Here is a 22,860-nt window from a genome sequence, read left to right as displayed (position 1 = left end):
TAGTTTTGTTTCATCCCCGTCTCTTATTGACATTCACATTCACATTGACAATGACCATCCAACTTGGTGATCCACGCGTCACACCTACCTAGGTACTTTCCAATCTCTCAAACTCGGTCCCGCAATAACGGCATTTCCACCTTTATGTAAAATCAACCACACAGAATCTGGTTGATGCCAATGGTAGGTACACTAGTTTCCAATACGGATCAACCCGTTCCGTCTTGAGAGAAGATAAGATAAGATAAGATAAGAGAAGACAAGACAAGCACTGGGCGGTGTGTTGATGAACTTCCTGAACCTCCTGGAGGCCGCGGCGGGCGGTGAGGTGAGGTGAGGTGAGGTGAGTGGACAGGCAGGGTAGAGGTATACTGAGTAGGTAGTAGAAGGGAGAGAGCGAGTGAGGTTGAGAGATGGCCATTGATGTTGGAGTGGGAGCAGGAGAGGTAAGTAGGAGGGGTTCAGTTGGGAAATGGTGGATAGGGAAGCAAAGGCAAGTAAGTATAAAAAAAATTCTAAGTATATCCGCCAAAAAAAAAAAAAAAAAAAGAAAAAAAAAAGAAACGGTTATCAATGGGTTTCAAACGTTGCGGTGTGGTATAGTATCTACTCGTCTGGGCTAGAAGCGCCTCAAACCCAAACGAGTAGGGAGCCCTCTACTGTTCGAATAGGATGACAAAGTTGCGGTTCATCATTAACAACCTAGCCGACCAACATCGTTCACTTCTCAGATTTGATCTTGAAGAGGATGCACTAGGAGAAATCCTTTTTGGCTCTAGCCATTTTGTGCTTGAGACTGGATGTCGAGGGGATGGGGTACTGGTAGTGGGCGAGTATGAATAGGAAGGGCGCTGAGGCAATAAGTATTCCTCTGAAACCCACACCGATCAGGTAATGGTTCTCTGTTTATTCATGACGGTTGATGGTGTGAAAAGAATCAATGCTTGCCTGTTTTATTACTAATAATTGCGGAGGGAAGGTGCTTCTCCGATAAGTGCCGTGGTTGCCGTTGCGGTGAAGGATGATGGAACACCTACAATCTCCAAGCCACTAGACAAGTCGGAGACCTTTAAAGACATCTGTTCACAGCAAAGAAGAAAAGAAATGGCCAACGATCAAGTCCATTACAACACTGCAGATATTCCAGGTCACGACAAGGAAGCCAAGCACCAGCCACAGGCCCGAGATGCATATGGTAGCGCACAGACAAGCATTTGGACGAATCCAAATTCGAATGATAACCGGCCCCTCTATGAATAGCCTCATCCGCCCTCCCGTCGGCTCCCCTCCCCCACCGGCGGTCGCCTCAATGTAGCAAGTCGCAGTTACATCCGCCGGCGCATCACGAGTTAATGCATCATCTAAACCTTACCGAGCACTCCAGTGGTAAGCTGACCTTGTCGTGATTGGCACGCTACGCTCGCCGGTCCGGGAACACTTCCGAACATGTAGGTACCAAGGCTTGGCGAGCTGGAAGAACATGGAGAGAATGGAGAGAGTTGCATAATCCAATGGGGCTGGATTCTTTAGACTCTAGATTCTGGAAGGAGTCTCTGGTTGGAGTTGAACTGAACACTTAACGGGAAAGATTGAGATCTGGGTTGAGGAGGAGGGAAGGACGAATTGATACCATAAACCCAGAGCATGTCCCTATTTCCCGGGAGGAAGATTGGAACTGAGACGGCACGCCCCTTGATTCTCCCGTCCTTCTTCTTCCTTTTCGGCCGGCCATCATAATGTGGCAAACTTCCCTTGGAGCAGCTGCCACCGTGCTTGCCCTCCTCACTTTTCAAGTGGTTGGGCGAGAAGACGTTCAGATAGAACCCCAGACAGCCCAGATTGTGTCGACCAAGGGAGTCATCCTCGACACCATTCTGGATTGGAATGACGCCGCGAGACTCGACCACACCACGTACCATGGCCAGAAGTACGGATGTAAATGCTATCCTGGCCGTCCATGCTGGCCCTCTGCCAATAAGTGGAACAGCCTGAACAGGACAGTCGATGGCACTCTTCATGTCAATGTCCCTGCCGGCGCTGTCTGCCACAACACCTTTAACGGACCCTTTGGCACCATCCAGACCTACGATGAGGCGGCATGCGCTGATGCCAAGGAGAACTTTGTCAACGAGCAGTGGACGTATGTTACCGATCCATATCATAACCCCCCCCCAACTCTTGAGCTGAACTGACAAAACTCCAGGGTCGAAAAACCGGCCGATGGCCTTTGGACCTACTTCACCAACGACACCTGCCGTCCCACCTCGAACCCTTCCGACCCTTGCACCCTTGGAAGCTACGGCGTCTACGTGATCATGGCAACCAAAGCCTCTCACATCCAAGCCGGAGTCAACTTTGCGCGCCAAAACAACCTCCGCTTGATCGTCCGCAACACGGGGCACGACTTCCTCGGCCGCTCCGTCGGCTACGGCTCCCTGATCATCAACACGCACAGCTTCCAATCCCTCAAATGGACCGACAAGTACACCGGTCCCGGCTCCTACCGCGGTCCGGCCGTGACCATGGGCGCCGGTGTGCAAGGTGGCGACATTCTCAAGTCAGGCCACGCTTTGAACCCGCCCATGGCCCTCGTAACAGGAGAATGCGCCACCGTTGGTCTTTCCGGCGGGTTCATCCAAGGCGGCGGCCACGGCCCCTGGACGACTCTCAAGGGACTGGCCGTCGACAATGTGCTCAACTTGAAAGTCATCACCGCCTCGGGTCTGATCGTCAACGCTAACGAACGGCAAAACCCCGACCTCTTCTTCGCGTTGAGGGGCGGCGGCCCGGCATCGTATGGTGTCATCCTCTCCACCACCGTCAAGACTTTCCCTGACTTGCCAGCCGCGGGCGCCACGTTGTACCTTAATGCCACGCACACGTCCGATAGCGAGGTCATCTGGGCAGGAACCAAGATCTTTCACAAGTACGCCAACCACTTTGTTGATAACGGGTTGTATGTCTACTTTGAGATCTTCCCTAACCAGTTCCGCGTCCGCCCATTCGTGGCTATTGGTAAGAACCAGATTGAGCTCCAGGACATTGTTAGGCCCATGCTTGATGAGTTCGCTGCTGCCCGTATCCCGTACGAGGCTGCATTCACGGAGTTCCCCACATTTTATGATCTCTATATCGACCTGTTTGAGGCTGAAAAAGCTGGCCAGACGGCGTTGACGGGCGGGTGGATGTTCAACCACGATGATGTTGCCAAGCGCAATGACGAGATCATCACCGCTATGAAGAACGTGGTCAGCCCGGCTGGCAGACCGGATTTGTTTGGCGGCATGGTTGGTCATCTGTTCAACCCAGGCCATAACGTTCCCGTTTCGACGTCGGCGGCTCATGCGGCGTGGAGGAACGCGACGGACTTTGTGATTGCTGTTTTGCCGAGCCCGGAGCATCCCAGCTTGGCGGTCAAGAAGGATTTGCAAAATGTTTTGACGAATAATATGGATGAAGGGTTCAGAAATGCGTCGAGAAGTGGGGCTACTTATGTTAATGAAGTAAGTTGTACTTTTTTGCTTGGTATGTGAGATGAGGATATTACTGACCAGTGAAATATGTACAGGCCGACCCCTTTCAGCCGAACTGGCAGAGCCACTTCTGGGGTTCTAACTACCCTAGGCTCAAGCAGCTTCGCAAGAAGTGGGATCCTTTGGGTGTCTTTTATGCTGTATCTACTCCCGGCACGGAAGACTGGGAGGAGATTGAGTTCAACACCAGGCTTTGTAAGAAGCTTTGAATCGTGTTGATGTGCGTTTCATTACGAACTGATGTTATCTATGTCGTAGTGTTAGTTGATGCCTCTATGCATATACGATAATTGAAACTTTGGAACAAAGATGGCAAAGTGGCCGTGATACAAACAACTCACCCAAGCTTCCTAAGATTGATTTCCCTTCATGTGACCCAGGCTCTTTAACCGGCCAAGTATTATTCAATTCTCAACCATCACTTGACCCAACCACGAATTTGGATGTACTATATACAACCTGAACATCCCATTCCATCAACCACCACTTTCACGGCCTTTTCTCGCTCTCCCTCCTCACCTGTTCACCCCCCTTCCCCTTATTAATCCCATATTTCTCAATCCACTCCTCCACCAACCCCCTATAATCCTCACTTCCATACGGACTAACCAGTTCTTTCCAGACACTCTTCTTCCTCCTGACTTTTAATCCCAAATCAGCCACCAACCAATCCCAATAAGGCAACTGATCAAAGTTCAAGTCCGGGTACTGCCTCCCGTGTCCCAAGGGAGATCGAAGCTGACACCATCGCTGAAACAGGGCGGTGTCCTTGTAGAGAACTTGTTGAGAGACTACTGTGTCTTTGATTTTGTCGTGAAAGTAGGCGAGGGACCATAAGCATTGGAGTTCGATGCGGGGGATGTTGGTGATGTTGCTGTGCATGGAGAGGAAGACGAGGGAGTTGCGGGTGTGGGATGTTGTGAGGGTTGGAGGGGCGATGCCGCGGTGGAGACGCCAGGGGGTGTATTGCTTGGACTCTTGGGTCTTGGGGGAACAGAGAACAGAGGTGGGTGTGAGTGTGGGTATGGATGGTGGTGGTGGAATGAGTTGGGGAAATCGCTTGGTTATGACTTCATCTGCTTCTTGGTCGTAGGTTGCCCAGATGGCTTTTTGTTGGTTGGAGAGGGAGTCAGTCGTGGTGGGGATGCCGAGGTGGAAGTGTAGTTCCGGAGGAAAGAAGTCGACGGGTGGTTGGGGTGAGTATCCGGTTGCGCAGATGAGGGCGTCGATGCCGGTCAGGGTTTCTTTACCAGCGTCATCGGCGAAGAAGTGGATGGTGTGTGGACTGAGATGAGAAACGTCTTGACGGTGGACAGTCACTTGTCCACTGGTGACTAAGGCCTTGAAGTCCTGCTCGTAGTTGAGCGTCCCCGAGCTGGTCCCGTACCAAAAGGGGCTGTGATTCGGTTCTAGCAGACTAAAGTTCTTGTCTTTTTCTGCTTTTCCTTCGCGGTAACAACAATCTCGGATGGTATCGGCGTGCAGGATCTTCCAGAAGCGTTTCGTCATGGCTTTTCCGACCTTGTTGGTATGCAAAAAGTCGCGGATCCAACTGATGTGTTTGCCGGAGTGGTCGGGAAGGACACAAGGAGACATGAAAGTGAAAATCCGTCGAGTGACGAGCTTCTCGCGCCAGGCTTTGAAGGGGCCGATCTTGGTGTGGGAGGGAAAGACCCATGAGGGACCACGGCCGGATTTGCGGATGATCCAGTCGACTTTGTGGCCGGTCGTGGCGGCGAGGTAGACGGTGTCGTAGGCGGATTTGGAACCGCCGAGGACTGCGATGCGGTTGATGTGGGGGTTTTGAAGGACGTCTTGGTAGCGAGGGCCGAGGGCGGAGGAGTGCAAAAGGGGTGCGTCGAGGGTTTCGCTGCCTTTGAGGGAGGGCATGTTGGGGACGCCGAGGATGCCGGTGGCCATGACCAGTTTTTTGGCTTTTAGTGTTGTTGTGGTGGTTGGGTTGCCCAGTTCATGTACGTCTACCTTCCAGCCGTCGTCACTTGAAGGGGCTGCTTCTTGAACTTGATGAACTCGGACAGCTCGAGTGTTGAAGCGGATTCGTTTCATCAGATCAAAGTGGTGGGCGTATGCGGTCAGGTAGGCATGCATTTCCTCGCCGGTGATGTGATGGCCTGGACGGCCGATGCCAACGTCCTTCATGGGGAAATCACTAAAGTCCATGGTAGGGTACAGATTGTTGGTTCGGAGGGTGGGATAGAGTCTCTCCTTGGACCAGACTCCTCCTACGGTCGAGTGGCTGTCGAGGATGACGATGTTGGTAGTTGGATTGTGTTGAAGAAAGGTTTTGGCAGCGCAAAGGCCGCTAGGACCGGCGCCGATGATGAGGATGTCGAACATGATCTTGACTGATCTGTTGTTGTTGATGAGAACAGAAGAACAGAGTAGATCCCGACAAGAGTGGCTACTGGCAGACTAAGTATTTAGTCGGCCCCCATGGGATGTGATATGTGATATCTCCATGGCGCATCACTATCGAAGTCGAAGTACCGATTTGGGTAAACAATAGACCCCTTCACACCTGCACCACCCAATGTGTTTGCTCATACGGGCTGATACCGCTAATGTCGGTGGCCCGAGATATCCCGGGAAAAGCAAACGACTGGATGACTCCTTTTGACCGCAGCCGTGTCAGTGAAGGGTGTGTGAACAAGGGGCTCAGCTCCCCATTTTTGCGTTGTCCCATTGGGTCAGTTGCTTTTCTGCACCAGGCTCGCCAGGCGGTTACTCGGTCTGGTAGCGGTTGGATATCGTAGCCAGTTCCAGCATGTTGGGACCGCAAGGAGCTAGCACATTGTAAGCTGGTAACCAGTCATCTCAACTCAGCTCCCAAGCGCCGTGATGATATCCAACCAAGTTGTTGGGCCGTCGATGATACGATACCTATTATAGTTGGTAAAATCTTTGTATCCATCCTCAGAGAAGCATGTTGTTTTCTTACTGATTTCTCTATAGACCGTTATCCTGTTGTTTGTAGGGAAAACACTGACAGTCGGTGGACGTAGTCGATGACACTGTCCCCTCCATTCCATCTGTCACGGCAATTTCTCGATCAATTTTGTAGAGTACCTATCGTTGTCATCGTAGGTAACAGCACGGTGGAGTCTTTCGGAGGCTCGGGTCCGTTCTCATCAGCCAAACGGAGAACTTTTGAGGATGAGATAGCGAAGCTAACGCCGGTGAGTGCGCCAATCGGTTGAAATTGCGAGAAGGCCATGTTGACGGGTCGGTGCACGTGGGAGGGTTGTATCGAGCACAGTGACGGACAGGTCAATGGAATCAGAAGATACGGAAGTCGAGATGAAGTGGAAGTTCTGCGTTGCAAAAAGGAGGGAATGTTGATGGATAAGAGGACGTTACACGGGGGACCATAACACGGCGCCTGCCCGGGCCGAGGTGTTGCGGACGGCGTTGGGTCGACTCACCACGGGCGGTTCCGTTGTGGGGGAGGATGGAGTCACACCGGCGGCCCGGGTTTTGTTACCCCAGCGATTAATGCACTAACAAACTAGTGCCACCATCAGCGGGAACATGTGTTAGTGACAAACACCTTTGTATAACACTCTTATCACCTGCCGATGTCGGTTTGGCGTCGATTCCATGTCGCGATAACATTCCCTTGCCTTTATTTGATGTTCCCTTACATCGCATCGATGAACAGCCCCTCACTGTGTCTGTCTGACCTCCAACCTCCCCTCCTGGCGATAATCCTTCCGGGCCGGCTTATGTCACTATCTCTCACTTGTGCTATGTACTGACGTGATCGGATCCCCGACCCGCCAGCATTGATCCCCTCTCGGCTTCGGCGTTATCACTGATTCATTCTTCCTTGTCTTTGCCGAATCCGATAAAACCTTGCACACCCCCCTCATCACTTAGCTTCTCAATCTGATCCTAAAAGCAAACATCTCACGTCTTCGGGACCGAAAGCATCCTTGAAACCAAGCCATTAGCCGCTGTCTCGGTGAACTGACATCTCAATGGCTGCCGACGAGACGACGCCACTGCTTCCAAATGGGACAGCCGGGAACGATAGTGTGAATGGCAACTCCAACAGTTGTCAATCATCATCATCATCATCAAACAACACCGACACCGAAAACACCACCAGCGATAACCATCACCATGTCAACAAAGAAAAACAACCGTCACTCAACCCCCTCACCCTCCTCACCCGCCTCCACGTCGAAACCCGCATCCTCCTCGCCGCCTTCCTGATCACCACCTCCTTCTCCTTCACCCAAGTCCCCATCTTCTACGTCTTCTACCTCATGGAATGCGACGACTTCTACACCCGTCACCCTCCGTACGCTGGGTCCGGTGACCGATGCAGCCGCAACGAGATCGCCGCCGGCACCGCCACCGACTTCTCCTTTCTGGCCATGAGCACCACCATCTGCGGCACCGTCAACCTCTTCTTTGCCGGCTGGCTCGTCAAGAAAATCGGCCCGCGACTGGCGCTGATGGCCCAGGTTTTGGTCCCTGCCATCCGCGTGCTGACCCAGATCCTGGGTGTTTTGGCTGGCGGCAGGTCCGGCATCGTGATTTTTCAGGCGACGCAGTTGATCACCGTCTTGGGCGGGCCCGTGGGGTATATCCTCATCATCAACATCATCGTCGGCGAGGTGGTCTCTCCCGCAAGAAGGACGCCCGTCTTTGGCATGCTGCAGGGGTGCTTCATGCTGGGCCAGGCGGTCGGCTACCTGACAGGCGGCATGATTGGGGATGCGTGGGGGATTCGGAGGCCGTTCGAGGTGGCCTTTGTTGCGTTTTTGATCTCGACGGCATATGTGCAGTTGGCGCTACCGTACGTCAGTCCGGAGAGCATGGCGGGCGGGAAGAAGCCCGGGTCCAAGGCGAAGGGGGTGGCTGCCGGGTTTTTTGCGCCGCTGAAGGTATTGGCGCCGCAGAGAGTGAGGTTGAGGAGCGGGAAAGAGATCAAGCATTTTGGCGTGCTGATCCTGTGTACGGGTGTGTTTTTGGGTGTGCTGGCCACCGACTTCGCTGCCATGTTGATCCAGATGTACGCCACGGCCGTTTTTGGCTTCCACCAAAGCGACAACGGCTGGCTCATGTCCGAGTTTGCCCTCATGCGCGCCGTCTTCTTGATCCTCCTCTTTCCGCGCATCATCTCCTCCGGTCGGAAATGGTACGCCAAGCGGCAATCCCAGCGCCAGCCGCGCCGTGACTCCATTTCCGATGAAAGGGATCCCGCTACCCAAGGCCTGCTCATCCGCCCCGAGCAACTGGAGGCTCCCATGGGCACGTACGCCGAAGAAGAGCCCATGGTGACACAGCCACCGACGGAAACGGAGGACACGCACTTTGATCTCTTCTTCCTTCGTTGGAGCTTGGTGGCCGATGGTTTGCTGACCTCTTGCGCTGCGCTGGCGACCAAGAAGTGGCACATCTACCTGGCTGCGGCCATGCTTCCGTTTGCGAGTGGCACTGCCCCGGCTGCAAAGGGTGTCATGACGGAGATGTGCTCGCCTTCACAAAGGGCTGATGCGCTGAATGCCTTGACGCTGGTTGAGAACATTGGCAGGTTGGCGACGCAGGGTTTCTTTGGATTTGTGTTTGCTGCCTTGGCAGAGGCCGGGAAGCCTCATTTGACATTTTATTGCAATGCGGTGAGTTTATTGCGTGGTGTTTCTTGCGAATTACGACCCAAAACTGACTTGAATTACAGATACTTGCCATGATCGCGGCGAGTGTCCTGATCTTCTCCCGCTTCCCGCCAAGTGGGAGTGAGTTGATTGAAGCCGACGATGCAGAGGAGCACGTCGACGGAAGCACGTAGGGCGAATGAGCAGATCGCCCCGGGACATATTGTATGTCAGGATTCACGGAAAAAGTTTTGCGTTTTAGGATACCAGGCGTTTTCGGTTTGGGATATACAATCATCATCATTTCCTGCTTCTTTGATTTTATTCTCGACACGGTCCTGAACCGTTCCATTCACGCACCTAGAATTACTGCGTAGAACGAGCTCATCCTATCTTCTCACTGTCATAATGGTTCTCACCCTATGTCCACCCTCCAATTTAAGATACCACCACTATCATAACCACCTCCCCAACCCGCCACCCCCATGAGCTGAACATCCTTCATCTCCCTCGCCCTCCCTGCCCCATAGGACGGAACCTCTTGTTTTATCGGCAATAGAGTCCAGGCTCAACGGGTCGCGCTCATATGCTGATAACGAACTTCTATATACCCATCGGCATGGTGTGTAGCCATGAGATATAAACCTCACGGTTACCTACCGATGCAACCTGTATCTCAACATCATGTCCTTGCCCTGGCCAGTCATTGTTGCTGCGGCACATGCAGCAATACTCAACGCCCAAATGTTTTGCATCGGTTACACGAAGCTGCTCCACCGGTTACAGTATACATTGCACAATTCTCTCCTGGTGGAATCGTATGCAGTGTAACCGTCGCTTTCGGTCAGTAGTACCTTCCAAGGGAAGGTTTACAGGCGATCCCCCTCAGCATCACACCCGGGCTCCATCTCAATGGCCAACGGTTTTCATGGTTTACGAGGGGACGTAGTAGTAGTATGTACTACTACCCAAAGTGCCGAAAAAGGTTTCAGTCTCCGGAGTCCGCTCCGTTCTTGCCTTTTTGCGCTAGGTAAAGTTAACAGTACAGTAATGTGCCCTGTTAATGCAAGGCCCCCCTTTGCAACCACATACAAACTGACCCACTAGTCTAGATGCAAACGATTTCTTGGGCCCGGATTTCCAGTTTTGTATGTGAGTGAGGTACCCCTTAATGCAAAAGCCCCCTTAATGCAAAAGCTTTGAGCCGTTCCCCATAGTGCCGCAATTAGTTCCATTAACAGGGCACATTACTGTATGAACTTTATGGTCCGGTCCGACCCGAGAATACTGTGTAGTCCAGTGGGGTTATCAAAGATGAAACGGCGACCAGCTCGTGCCGGCGGCTGTGGGAGATACTTAACTGTTCTCAGACCTCTTGCGATGAGGCTAATAACTGGTTTCATGTTCAGGCTTTTGCCATTTCCCTCCTTGACTCACGATGGTTCTCAAGTCCTTCGCTTCGCCTGAATGGCGGTTAGACAAACCCATCCATACTGAGCGTCCTGTGAGGGTTATCTGTATCGGTGCTGGAGCTTCAGGCCTGCAGCTGGCATACAAACTCCAAAAGCATATCAGCGGCTTCAGCTTGACAGTGTATGAGAAGAACCCCGAGGTATCAGGAACGTGGTACGAGAACAAATATCCTGGGTATGTCAACCGCCAGCCTCGCTCCATTGCCCTGCCACACAGACAAGCTGACAATTCTTGACAGCTGTGCTTGTGATGTCGCCTCGCACAACTACACGTGGTCCTTTGAGCCCAAGACGGACTGGTCAGGCTTGTACGGCACTAGCCAAGAGATATACACCTACTTCAACAATTTCGCCGACAAGTATGGCCTTCGCCAGTACATCAAGCCACAACACCAGGTGGTAGGCGCCAAGTGGACTGGATCCGGCTGGAACGTTTCCATCAAGGACCTCACAACGGGCCAGACCGTGAATGATACGTGCGACATTCTCGTCAATGCTGGCGGAATCCTCAACAACTGGAAGTGGCCAGACATTCCAGGACTGAACAAGTACAAGGGCACCCTTCTCCACACGGCCCGCTGGGACGAGTCGGTAGACCTAAAGGGAAAGACTGTCGGACTGATCGGTAACGGATCATCGGGTATCCAACTCCTTCCAGCCATTCAGCCGCTAGCGGAGAAGGTCACTGTGTTTATGCGCGGGCCAGCCTGGGTCTCGCCGTGGCCTGGGCTCGAAGGCCGTCCGTACACAGACGAGGAAAAGCGACGGTTTGCCGAGGAGCCTGGCCACTTGCTTGCCTATCGCAGGAGCGTCGAGCGTGGAAACAACAGTATCCTTCCTGTCTTCTTCAAGGGCACGGATGCCAACAACAAGGCCCGCGACGTCATGCTCAAGATGATGAAAGAGAAGCTAGCAGGGCATATGGAACTGGAGGAAGGACTGATACCAACAACCTTTGCCCTCGGCTGCCGTCGATTTACTCCAGGCACTGGATACCTGGAAGCCCTTGTCCAGTCAAACGTTCAAGTCGTGTTCTCCGGAGTGACCGAGCTCACCGAACAAGGGTGTAAGTGTGCGGATGGCAGCGAGCACTCGGTCCCTGACGTGCTTATTTGCGCTACTGGGTTTGATGCCTCGTACCGACCCCGGTTTCCCATTGTGGCCGGCACCAAGAACCTGCAAGACGTCTGGGCACAGGACCCCGAATCCTATCTGGGCCTCGCTGCTGCCGGCTTCCCCAACTACCTCACGATCCTGGGGCCCAACAGCCCGATTGGGACGGGCCCGCTCCTGATTGGCGTCGAGGCGCAGGCCGACTACATCGTCAAGATGATTGACCACTGGCAGACCCACAACATCCGGTCCTTTGCGCCCGATGCGGCGGCCGTCCGGGATTTTGTCGCGTACAAGGACCAGTTCATGAGCAAGACGGTGTGGGCGGATCCATGTAGGTCTTGGTACAAGTCTGGGTCGTCCAGAGATAAAATCACGGCCTTGTGGCCCGGGTCAACGCTGCATTACCTCGAGGCCATCAGGCAGGTTCGGTTCGAGGACTGGAAGTTTGAGTATGAGGGCGGCAATCGCTTTACGTATTTGGGAAATGGAGAGAGCCAGACAGAGACGAACCCAGATGCGGATTTGGCGTATTACGTTCGCGAGGAGGACGACGACCTGCCGCTGGCGAGGAATAAGATGACGGGGATTATCAACAAGACTGGGACTGTCGTCGGGGCTGAGGGGACCGGTGAGGGCAGGTTTTTTTCCGGGCTCTGATGGTTCCGTAGTCATTTCAACTTGAACTTTTGATAATAATGGTGCCTCTCTGAATGAATGATGAGGTAACTTGTCGATTGTTCCTAGGTTGATGATGTGGCGGAAAGAGGAGGAAATATTTCACTCTCCACTTCCACCCGTCCCCGTCTTCACACAACAACGACACATCACGCAATCCATTCCATTTTCATAAGTGTTATTGAGCCCGCCCTGTTATCTCGATTATCTCGATGTCTCGAGTCTACAGCATGTCATCCTGCGATTCAAAAAAGGTAGCGAGTCGTAGGAGGGTATCCCACCCAGCCCGTCATCCGTCCGATGCTATTGATTAGCAGTTAGTGCACTAACACATAGATACTCAAACTACTGACCTACAAGTTAGGCACTCACCTCATTGTCATATCCAACATCCCATCATATCGACAATAAATCGACTGGCGTGACGGCGCATGCAAATGAATCCTCCCCTGACACTGGAACTTTCTATATACGTCAGAAAAGTAATACCAACACCATTGTCTCCATCATCCAGATCCTTTCTTCCCCGCAGTCTCAACAAGCCTACACCCGGCACCTCCCAATATATATCCCGCACCCGTTTCCCTGCTCCTCAAGCAAAATAACCTACTTCCACGACGAATCCACAGTTACCGACTCAGAACAGCTCTGAGGAACAGTATACGACCTATTGGGATCGCTCTCCCAAGTCACGGCGCCACCGCCGCTGCTAGTAGACACCTTGACGAACTTGTACTCAAACTTGGTGCCCGCCGGGATTTTGACCGTGGCAGTCCAGAGCGGGTTGCTGGTGGTGTACTGCGAGGCAGACAAGGCAACGCCGGACGAGGCGCTCCAGCTGCCGAGCTGCGAGATGGAGCCAACGAGCTTGATGGACTCGCCGTAGCTGGTGCTGGCAAGGTGGTTGAAGGTCACAGCGACGGTGGCGGCGGGGGTGCAAGAGGCGGTGGCAGTCTTGCTGCTGGTGACAAGAGTCGTGGCGGTGGCAGAGACTTTGGTGGTGGAGGGCTTGGTCTCGCTGTCGCCGACAATGGCAATGTCGGCGCACGAGAGGTACACCTGAGCAGTTTGGAAGGAGTTCCACCGGAAGGAAAGCAAGGTGTGGCCGGAAATGTAGTTGGGGATCTTGATCTTCTTGGTGACGGTGTAGCCGCCAGCGATGGTGGTGAAGCAAGATCCGAGAGCAGCGTTGTCGACGCCCTGGCAGCCACGGCGGTTGTCGGCTTGGAAGGCGTTGCAGGCTAAGTAAGTCACACAACGCGATTAGCAGGATGCTTTTCTTTTAACTGATGCAGGCTACCTAGGTAACTTACTGAACCAGTCGTTCCTCCAGCATGCCTGACCTTGCTGGCAGTCAGGGCTAAAGTCGCAAGCTTGACCATTCACATCTGTGCAGGGAAGGGTGCCCTTCTCGAAGCAATCCTCAGCAGCCTGCTTCTCCGCCTCGGTCGGGAGATAGCCAGGAGTGAGGAACTTGTTGACCAGCTCTTGGTCTTGGCAGATACGGTAGGAGAACATGCCACCGTGGTCACCGTTGTGGTCAACGCACCACTGGACGTCGACAGTGTCGCCGGCAGTGTACGTCACGACAGGAGAGTTACCCCAGTTGCTCGCTGGCTGGTTGTAGTCGATGCTGACGCGGGCATTGTAGCCGCAAGGACCACTCCTGCCGACCTTGGCTTCCGTAACGTTGGGCCATGCGGTCACGGGCTCCAATATGGAGCACTCGGGACAAGTGTCTAAGCCGGCCTAGAAAACACAAATCAGCACGATCAATCTTCCAACGATCTTCAGGGTATTTGTTTACCTCTGCGCCAAGTCTTGTACGACTGAATGGAATGGTCAGATATCCATGGGCGTTGACCGTTATGGCCGATGCAAGGGCAACCGAGATGATGGAGAACTTCATGTTGGCGAGTGGAAGGGGAAGGCCGAAAGCTGAGCAGGATGGCCGAGGAAGTGTGCTGGAGTGTCCAAATTGAGATGCATTCTCAGCGGTTGGGCCAATCCTTTAAGTATTTCTTAACAGGACGACGACATCACCACCCCCAAAGACCCTTTCACACGATTCGTACGTTGCCGGCAGGGTTTTCCTCGGCGATCTCGCAAATACGACCGAAGTACTGCCATCACATATGACGTTGGGCGTGTTCCGATATTTCCCTCAGCCGGCAGGACGGTTCACCATTCCGCGGCCATCGACACATGTGAATTCGGTGTCAAGCATCGCCATGAAACCCTTGGCGGACTTGCTCAGATGACTTGCATGAAAGCCAGATGTGTGCAGTCAGGAAATCCGGGGCCCCAGGCTCTCCCACCTCCAGGGTGCCAGCCGTTGGAAATTGCGGGGATGCAGCCATGCAAACCGTTGAGTCTTGGTCGTTTCGGTTAGTCGTACCGGTGCTTGTCTTCCTCTTCTGGGCCTTCCTTCAGGGTAGCAACCGGCTTCATAGCGTTGCAAACGGCCCGAATCCTTGCCTCCGATACCCCAGACTTGTCGTCTCCGATACCCCAGAGTCCCACGTTTTCAGACTTTGTTGCTACCCATATCACACCGAGCCAGGTGTAAGCAGCCTTGAAATATGAAGCAGTCGGGCTCGAGGTGAAATGGAAAGTTGGTCGTAAAAAAACCTGGATGTCCGGTTAGAGAGATGACATGGTTTCAGCTCAAGCGAGAACGAACTGCCCAGCATCTATTTTGAGGAACCATTCTTGTCCTCGAAGGTTTGAAGTTCTCTCTCCTTCGACCTGAACATATTCCTCGGCACCTTCGTCATAAAGTTTCGCTCGGTGTCATTCCGGATTTGCCACTTATGATCCATCTACATTAGCTTCATTCCAGCGAGAGAGTCCTCCAGTGAAGCAACATACTTCATCTGATTTTTCTTTTTTTCCACACATTGTCCCATCTGTTAAGCATCAGTGTCAAGTCCGCTGCACCAGAATCAGGACATACCTCGGTGTTTCTGGCGCTTAAGCCCCTCCTTGGCCGCCACCACACTCCCACGCCTTGTTAAAGATAATCCGCGCCAGCTTGATGTTGATGTAAAAGGTTACCAACACATTTCTGTCTCTTGATCATCGCATCCCCTCGGGCAGATAGATGCTATTGAGCTGCAGGTCACAAGTGACGATTCACTGTCCCTCGTTTTCATGGTAAAGGTCAGGTTGGTCACGGATTTGGTGACGTAGATAAGGTACAAAGAGAGCAGGTAACATTGTTCGCAGCGCACGTTTTTTGAATGAACGGTGATTCCTCCAAACGGTATAGCCCGAAAGGCCTTTGTTAGCAGGTTGTGATGAGGAACGGCCTAAATGGGTGATTGGGTACGTTGGAAGTATCCAGATCCATGGTTGTCGTAGCGCTTTCCCACAGGCGTATATCTATCTGGCTTGATGTTGTTTTCAGGTTCTTGCGAATTTTTCAACTGCCAACACAACAGCCACGAAAGTGTTTACTCCCTTCTTTGTTTGTGCTTCATGTGTTGTGTATCCGACAGCCAACTACTCCAGCCGCTGACTACCAACAGCCAACGGGTACAAAACCACCAACTGCCGAGAACCAGGAGCCAACCATCCCGTCCGTCGAGAGTGCAGAAGATACTCCGTATGGAAGCAACAAAAGTTCGCGCTTGCGAAAACGACGTGCGATAATAAAAGGGAAGGAAGTGAGAAGCCAAAGATGGGAGTGTTTTCAAACAAAGGGCGATATGACGTTCATGTTGCCCGCCGTGGTCCACCTGTGTTGGACTGCAGGCGCATCTGGACCGCGTGCCTGCGCCCAACGAAGCGCTCATCCATTAACCGCTGGAAAGGCACACAACTGTCTCAAGTCGAGAAAGACGACAAAAAGAACTCTCGAGATCTTCCTCTCGGTGTAGTGTGGAGATGGACTGGCAAACAGAGGCACGATGCTTGAGATCACATCTGTTGGTAATAGAGAGCAACTCCCATTATACCCGCGCGCTACAGAATCAAGAGAGAATTGTGTTTGGACATGTCATAGCTATGTGTGCTGTTATCTCCTGGGCATATAAATCACTTTGTCCCTCCTGGTGTCGAATTGTGACCTCACATTGAAATAACTACGAGTCTGCCGAGCAACAATCATCCATCCTTCTTCGTCAGGAGGAGCATCAACACTAAACACGACATCAAGACAACCGAACCACCAATTTATATCAAACACTCACATCACTCAACGCGCTAGAATGCATTACCCATCTGTTCTAGAAGGGCTCTTCCTCTCCTTTTCAATATTCAGCCTCGGATCCACCGCCATCATCTCACCTCTACATACAAGTGACGGCCAGCTTCATGAAGCTCGCGAAGTCAAGAAAGCAGGATTCAGCAAGAAATGCTGGGACTACAAGTGGAACAAAGAGACATGCGTCCTTCACGCTACCTGCAAAGTCGACAAGAAGAAGGCCGAGGACAGCAGCGAGATCAACGTGAACACATGTCTCGCCAACTTTGTGCCGAGAGCCGCGACAGCGGAAAACGAGGACTCGGAGGAGAACTTTAACAATGGATTATTGAATTGGCAGTTTGCGCCCATGGAGGTTTATCGCTTGAAAAAGGCCAGTGGAAAGTAAGTGTAGCATATTTTCCTTTACAGTAAAACCTCAGCTTGAACCCAGCATTTGTCATGGAAGCAGCGTCTAACCGATAAGTAGGGCAATCCTTAAGAACGCCTGTCAAGATAGACACCATTGCTACATTGCTGATGAGGACCTCAAGGGCAAGAAAGGGCACGAGCCAGTGTTGCAGTGCGCAAAGCAAAGAAATAAGCGGCCGGTTATCATTCCGTTGGGTAAGCTTGCCCACCTTCGCTCCAGAAGTAATCTGCACACGTTTTCATGACTTGACTGTGCTTTTTTTGGCTGTATGTTAACGTCAAACAGATATCGGAATCGGTCTCGACGACAAGGGACAGCTGGGGTGCTTGCCACACCCAGAGGATTAGGTTGTTGAAGGGTGATGACTTAAAAATGAATCTGGAAGTAGATGAGGAATTTACAATTAATTTTCGAACGTTCTGCGTTTGTGTGAAAGGAAATTATTTAGCACCGGATGTTGTCTTTCTCCGTTCTTGCTATTCTCAAAGTGACTGCTTTTCATGTCTTTTGTCCCTCGCCCCTTCCTTTCGTATTCCTTTCCGCCTTCCTTTCAGGCACTCTTAACTACTTTTACCTACCTACCTACCTCTAGGTTCAAATACCTACAACCACTGCCATGCTGGACCATAAACGCCTCGTCCTCCAACAACTAGAAAACCCTCTACTATTTTCACGCCCCTTTACGGTCGTCGAAGCAGGCAAGCTCTCCATTGCTGTTATGAACATAATTCCCTAGAAGAAGACATCCGTTAATCAAGAATAGGACCAAACAATGTATACAATTGTAAGGAAAGTAACATCTTGTTTTTGTAGGCGTATTTCTTTCCTTGTTCAAATTGCTAGGTGGTAGGTAAATCCAGATGTTGTAAGACTTGATTGTTGATAGAGATTCAAAAAACCAGCGGCCACTATCCTATTTCACGAAAACGGCATCTTCATGTACAAGTAATCGTGACGCCTTTCACCACGATCACCACGCCATATTCCATAGCTCGATATCTATCAATGATCACCACACACAATAGATCTCTTCAGTCATAATACGCGTATGTCAGTGTGTTCTTCCCTAGACTACTTTCTCGTTGCAGTGAACATGGCAAACAACTCCCAGGCTAATATCATGATAGATGACTGCCAGCGCGATAACATCGAGGCACAAAGGGCAACAACTCATTGATGAAGCAGGCCACTCAGCTGATCCACACCAGCTGAAGAGTTGACCAATGTATATAAATGTTTCCAAGAATCGCCGACTCAATCAGTCCCCATAACGAAAACCTCGTTCATTCTCAACGAGACGACTTCGGAAATTAAACGACCATTGAAAACCAAAATACACTCGTCACCCTCCGCTGCGAGGAAGCAAGTGCTTCACAATCATACCGTCCTCAACCAAAGCTAACAAAGTTTTACATTGATAGCTTCGAGATGGTTCAAGAACATATCACTTATTATCTCTTTCTCCGTGTGAAGATACCTCAAGAATAACAACCCGTCAGGAAATATACAAAACCAGGACCAAATCCACAATGCATCGATCACAACTAGACTAGACCATAACGCAGGAAGTGAGTGGCCCGTGCGGCACCAGGGCAATCAATCTACACAGTAAACCATCGTGGAAGCTATGCTACCGAGCACACCAAGACACTCGACAATTTGAGAGGCCTCCGTCCGTCCCTGTGTTCCAAACTGCTCTTAAAATTCTCTCTCTCGGTGGCATTGATACACAATGAAATGCTACCTATTACCAACCCTTAGTTTCCTTCGAACACCCTATAGTAAAAAGGGGGGGGGCTGTACAAAGAGGTACTAGTAGGTAGGTAGGTCAGAAACGTACGCGCCTCTACTATCAGCAGCAGCAGTAGGGCGTTTATGCAAGGCCGAATCACACAAGGCTGTCGATACGGCAGCAATAAGGTACTCCCGCCCGTCGCTTTCAAGGTACGAGTGTCGACTTCAAGCTGTCAGGGCAGGGCAGTCGGGTGCACCTACTTGAGAATTTGGGGTTTGCTAGAAGAGAACAGTCGGTGCAGGTGAATTTACATGGAACATCATGTATGTACATACCGACCTGGCAGTAGCCGAGTTGAGAAGTCCCCCCTTGAATCCTGCATCCTGGATAGACTCCCTATCACTCCAGTTGTTGCAGTATATACTCGTCGTTTGCTGAAAACAGATGCCGTTTGCGAATGCGCTAGCGCGGTAAAGTGATGAGTGGTATATCTGTGAGCATTTGCTGTGCTAAACAAGTTGACCGCATGCGAAGACTGTGAATTTGACAATCAAACAGAGTTCATTTCATTCAGACGAACCTCATATCATTCAAGCAATGCGCTTTGAGATAGCTTTTGATACATAGAGTGTGGTGGTTTCTTTTATCTGAACGATTTTTGTAACTTCAAATATAGCCGTCTCCATCACATAGAACCCCAAATCATATCTACCGCTGTCCGCCTTTCCTGAAAATGTGCGTTGTATCCCCCCATCGTAACTCGACAGGCTCGCGGGTCGTGTCGCGTGCCCATATCACACATCAAAAGCCAGTAAAGTAACCGTAATATTGAACTCCACGTACTGATGGAAGTAAAACAAATTTCCGAAAGCAAACGCCAGATTTGAACATGGAACATCGTAAAACCCGTACTGTTCGTCAGGGTTAGAAAGGCACACCAGACCCAACAAGCACAAGGTCAGACTTGGGCGTTTCTATCCCTGACGAGAGTACATTGCGTGCCCGGGCACTAACGTGGAAAATCAAGACCGGCTGGGTCTATGCCTATCTCATCACTGAAATCATCGACATCGGCCGATTCATCTCCCAATTGCTGCGCCCACGTTGAGGTTGAGAACATGCTTTGAGACTGTGATTGAGAAGAGGGCATTCCGATCGAGTCCGATATACTGCTGTCCATGTTGATCTGAGACTGGGCAGGGGCAATCGTCTGGGCCATGGCGCTGATCTTCTTCTCGTAGTGACCGAGCACATTCGCCATTTCTGGCAGTCCCAAGAGTTCGACGATGAGAGCCTTACAGCGCTCATTGTCGGTAATCTGAGCACGCATGTTGGCCTCCAGCTGGAGGATCGTGCGGTGTTGCTCCTTGCACTTTTCCTCCAAGTCATTGATGTAGTCTGAAATATAAGTCAGTGGACAAGTCCATCGCAAGCAGGATCACACAAAGGTAAACTCACCCTTTTTGCGAGCACGGAAATTGCGAGCCGAGACTTTGTTGCGAAGTTGACGCCTCTGCGCTGAAGTCATACCCTTGGCCTCCTCGCCCTTGAGTACCCGCTCGTCTTCGTCGAGGTCGTCCTCATCCCTGTGCTTTCCCCGTTTGCTGAGCTTGGGAAACTCGCACGGCCTGTCTTCAATGACGACGGGCAATGTCTTCATGTTGTTGACCAATCGCTGAATCTTGGTGCGCTTCTCGATACGATGGTATTGATCCGTTTGTCGATGTGTGATGGCGAGGTACTTGTCCTTCTCGCTTAGATGGTTTGGTTGTTCGTTGGCGAGACCAAAGTTGCGACCGGGGCCAGAGCCGGGACCGGGAATGCGATGCTGACGGGGCGCAAGAGGAGTCGTCGCGGGGGTAGTATTCCAGCCGGAAACGGGTTGCTGAGGGATGGTGAAGGGAGTGGGGATGGAGAAGTTGATGGAGTTGATGGAATTGTCCCCTGCCCAGTCGAAGTTGGGACCCGAGTGTTGGATGGAGTCGAGATAGGTGGGCCCGTTTCCTGTTGGCTGCGCTTCCAAGACCTGCGATTGCGTAACAAGCGATGGTTGGGTTGGAAAGTTTGCCGTCAATCGCTTGGTGTTCTCGAGAGCGCTGAAGGCGTCATTCGCGTGCTGGCCGATGGCGAAGCTGTTGTCGAAGCCAAGTCCGGCGAAGAGCAGGTCAGAGTGATACGGTGACTGGTCCCAAGCGGTTCCGGGTTGATTTGCGTCCAGGAAGAGTTCGCTGGGATTGACAGTCTTATTTACGGAATTGGTGACGTTCATGTCGGAGTGGCCCGTGATGGGGGTCGGTGGTTGTTGTCGGTTGAGATGGAAACCGTCCGCTGGATGCTGGCCAGAGCTGGGTGGGTGATTGAGATGGAAGGAAAGGAACGGGCGGATCGTCTGGCGGGGGGGGAACTGTCGGCGGCGGCGTTGGGGCACCCAGAGTTCAAGTAGCTAAGGAACAGGGCAAGTGACAGAGACAGCGATCCCGCCATTGGAGGAGCCCGGGCAGGGATGGCACAGGCTAGTGGCTGGGCTTCTCGCGCCGAACGGGCTTGGAACGCTAAAGTGCCATGAGGGTTAGCGTGTGACCGTGCTGCCCTGCTCCAGGGTGGACGGCCGATGCCTGTGGTTGGGTGTGTGGGAATCGGCAATACCTGTCCTCGCAAGAGAGCCCCAGGAGCCCGACGTCGCTTAACACATTTGGACGACATGATCTCTATAGTATGATAGTACGATACCAGCCCGGATGAACCGCTTGTACCGGGGTCCTTCCGGATTGGGCGGGCTGATGCACCCCCCACCGCCCGGGACGCGTAATACAGTTGCCTGGGGTTGGATGGTGTGCATACTGTACTAGATCGTAAGATGAAATACAAAAGTAAAAGGTGAGGATGGATGTTGTTCCATGGAGAGAGAAGTTGGGACAAGATGTCGTCAGCTTCGATGAAGGTTTGAGGTTGTTTCGACGGACCGGGCCACTGGCTCAGTCATTTTCTTGGAAGCAGCATGATGTAGAGGTAGGTAGGTAGCACCCGACGGTAATGTCGCCAGTCGCACATCTTCAAAGCTTGTTAAGGCAGGTACTTGAGTTGGTATAAGGCAGCCTGCTATGCATGTCGATAGTAAAGCGGTTTCCCGAGTACCGTGTACGACCAACGATGACAGCATTCTCCCTTGATTTCAAAGCTGTATCTATAAGGATTATGTATTACCTGACAAGTCTCGGCCACTCGGGGCTGCCACCAAATTCACGGGCGGTTAAGGAGTAAGGACCTCTCAACCCGACACTCTGCATTTACGATAATGAAATTAAGTGAGGCCTCTTAGCTTGGATGTTACAACTAGTATTTCTTAACGTCCATTCTAACATCCCCCAAATCTCAGCCTTAACAGAGCATCAACGCTCATTCAGATTGGCTCAAGCAGCTCAAACGAGCACTCGCACCTAGGTACATAGGTAGGAGCAATCTGATTGCCAACAATCCTCGAACTCCCGTCCTTATAACTGTGCCTTAACTCGACGTGCAAAGCCATCTTAACCCAGCTGAACGGTGGGTCTTTGGTCGATCCGACAATCTCAACTGCGCCTCTGTGCCAGGCAGGGCACCTCGAGCCGATACCATGACACTCATGCAAGGAGGACCAGAAGGCTTGACTTTGCTGCACATGGCAAAGTTCGAGCCCCGACACTGACCCAGAAGCAGTTATTGTGCCCTGCCGACTTGGAAAAGTTCGGATGATGAGCTCGACAGCCCTGCCGACCAACCTAAAAGACATACATAGGAAACTAAGGTAGGTACACCACGGGGAGGTGGAGTTTCGATCGCCGACATGTCCGTTTTAGGTGTCTCCAACGGCCCGTCCCTGTACCCGGACCTCCGGGTTCCCCGTCGGGGTGCCGCTCAGTCGGGCAATGTCGGCGCCTCATTGTCCGTTGGATTGCCGTTTCATTAACCTATCTGGGCTGTTCTTTATTTAAAAGACACTCCAGTCGGCACTAGACACGCATCATCAACGCCTTTGGTGAGGCGTTTCCCGAAACCCATTCACGGCAGTTGAGAGTGACATGAGTGGCTCCAAGCGTCTTGCAGTGC

At 52.0% G+C, this 22,860-nt stretch overlaps 8 protein-coding genes across 8 annotated transcripts; 4 read left to right on the top strand and 4 right to left on the bottom strand.

Annotated features, from left to right (window-relative positions):
* Positions 1 to 413: 413 nt before the first annotated feature.
* On the top strand, positions 414 to 3,742 carry B0T23DRAFT_405862 (uncharacterized protein; the record flags this gene model as incomplete). The annotated part of the gene is made up of 4 exons (XM_062839058.1): positions 414 to 497; positions 1,926 to 2,140; positions 2,204 to 3,503; positions 3,569 to 3,742. The coding sequence occupies 4 exons, from the start codon at positions 414 to 416 to the stop codon at positions 3,740 to 3,742; spliced, it is 1,773 nt and encodes a 590-aa protein (XP_062692314.1).
* Positions 3,743 to 4,022: 280 nt separating this feature from the next.
* B0T23DRAFT_413705 (FAD/NAD(P)-binding domain-containing protein) lies at positions 4,023 to 7,123 on the bottom strand (the record flags this gene model as incomplete). Its single annotated transcript, XM_062839535.1, has 3 exons — positions 6,621 to 7,123; positions 6,538 to 6,583; positions 4,023 to 5,904 (listed from the first exon to the last, which is right to left on the bottom strand). The coding sequence occupies exons 1-3, from the start codon at positions 6,766 to 6,768 to the stop codon at positions 4,023 to 4,025; spliced, it is 2,076 nt and encodes a 691-aa protein (XP_062692313.1). The 5' UTR covers positions 6,769 to 7,123.
* Positions 7,114 to 9,704, top strand: B0T23DRAFT_341032 (major facilitator superfamily domain-containing protein). The gene is made up of 2 exons (XM_062835885.1): positions 7,114 to 9,181; positions 9,241 to 9,704. Exons 1-2 carry the CDS (start codon positions 7,532 to 7,534, stop codon positions 9,349 to 9,351), a joined length of 1,761 nt encoding a protein of 586 aa, XP_062692312.1. The 5' UTR covers positions 7,114 to 7,531; the 3' UTR covers positions 9,352 to 9,704.
* Positions 9,705 to 10,595: 891 nt separating this feature from the next.
* On the top strand, positions 10,596 to 12,402 carry B0T23DRAFT_318069 (FAD/NAD(P)-binding domain-containing protein; the record flags this gene model as incomplete). The annotated part of the gene is made up of 2 exons (XM_062835050.1): positions 10,596 to 10,804; positions 10,869 to 12,402. 2 exons carry the CDS (start codon positions 10,596 to 10,598, stop codon positions 12,400 to 12,402), a joined length of 1,743 nt encoding a protein of 580 aa, XP_062692311.1.
* A 624-nt stretch (positions 12,403 to 13,026) lies between these two features.
* B0T23DRAFT_318173 (starch binding domain-containing protein) lies at positions 13,027 to 14,329 on the bottom strand (the record flags this gene model as incomplete). The annotated part of the gene is made up of 3 exons (XM_062835057.1): positions 13,027 to 13,661; positions 13,734 to 14,169; positions 14,228 to 14,329. The coding sequence occupies 3 exons, from the start codon at positions 14,327 to 14,329 to the stop codon at positions 13,027 to 13,029; spliced, it is 1,173 nt and encodes a 390-aa protein (XP_062692310.1).
* Positions 14,330 to 16,631: 2,302 nt separating this feature from the next.
* B0T23DRAFT_397150 (uncharacterized protein) lies at positions 16,632 to 17,386 on the top strand (the record flags this gene model as incomplete). The annotated part of the gene is made up of 3 exons (XM_062838278.1): positions 16,632 to 17,011; positions 17,097 to 17,233; positions 17,325 to 17,386. 3 exons carry the CDS (start codon positions 16,632 to 16,634, stop codon positions 17,384 to 17,386), a joined length of 579 nt encoding a protein of 192 aa, XP_062692309.1.
* A 2,397-nt stretch (positions 17,387 to 19,783) lies between these two features.
* On the bottom strand, positions 19,784 to 21,043 carry B0T23DRAFT_430095 (uncharacterized protein; the record flags this gene model as incomplete). Its single annotated transcript, XM_062840225.1, has 2 exons — positions 19,784 to 20,172; positions 20,233 to 21,043. 2 exons carry the CDS (start codon positions 21,041 to 21,043, stop codon positions 19,784 to 19,786), a joined length of 1,200 nt encoding a protein of 399 aa, XP_062692308.1.
* Positions 21,044 to 21,217: 174 nt separating this feature from the next.
* On the bottom strand, positions 21,218 to 21,656 carry B0T23DRAFT_383216 (uncharacterized protein). The gene is made up of 2 exons (XM_062837394.1): positions 21,421 to 21,656; positions 21,218 to 21,326 (listed from the first exon to the last, which is right to left on the bottom strand). Exon 1 carries the CDS (start codon positions 21,611 to 21,613, stop codon positions 21,458 to 21,460), a length of 156 nt encoding a protein of 51 aa, XP_062692307.1. The 5' UTR covers positions 21,614 to 21,656; the 3' UTR covers positions 21,218 to 21,326; positions 21,421 to 21,457.
* Positions 21,657 to 22,860: the final 1,204 nt, after the last annotated feature.

This window comes from Neurospora hispaniola, assembly GCF_033458365.1.
Source record: "Neurospora hispaniola strain FGSC 10403 chromosome Unknown B0T23scaffold_5, whole genome shotgun sequence".
Taxonomy (NCBI): domain Eukaryota; kingdom Fungi; phylum Ascomycota; class Sordariomycetes; order Sordariales; family Sordariaceae; genus Neurospora; species Neurospora hispaniola.
The sequence above is the reverse complement of the archived record's forward strand: the minus strand, read 5'-3'. Positions and strand labels throughout refer to the sequence as shown.

What these genes read in the sequence shown, in the direction of transcription:
- B0T23DRAFT_341032 (XM_062835885.1), top strand. Translation starts at nt 7,532, where the DNA reads ATGGCTGCCGACGAGACGACGCCACTGCTTCCAAATGGGACAGCCGGG. An exon ending in TGACATTTTATTGCAATGCG is followed by an intron (nt 9,182 to 9,240) that starts GTGAGTTTATTG and finishes CTTGAATTACAG; the next exon opens with ATACTTGCCATGATCGCGGC.
- B0T23DRAFT_383216 (XM_062837394.1), bottom strand. Translation starts at nt 21,613, where the DNA reads ATGCACACCATCCAACCCCAGGCAACTGTATTACGCGTCCCGGGCGGT.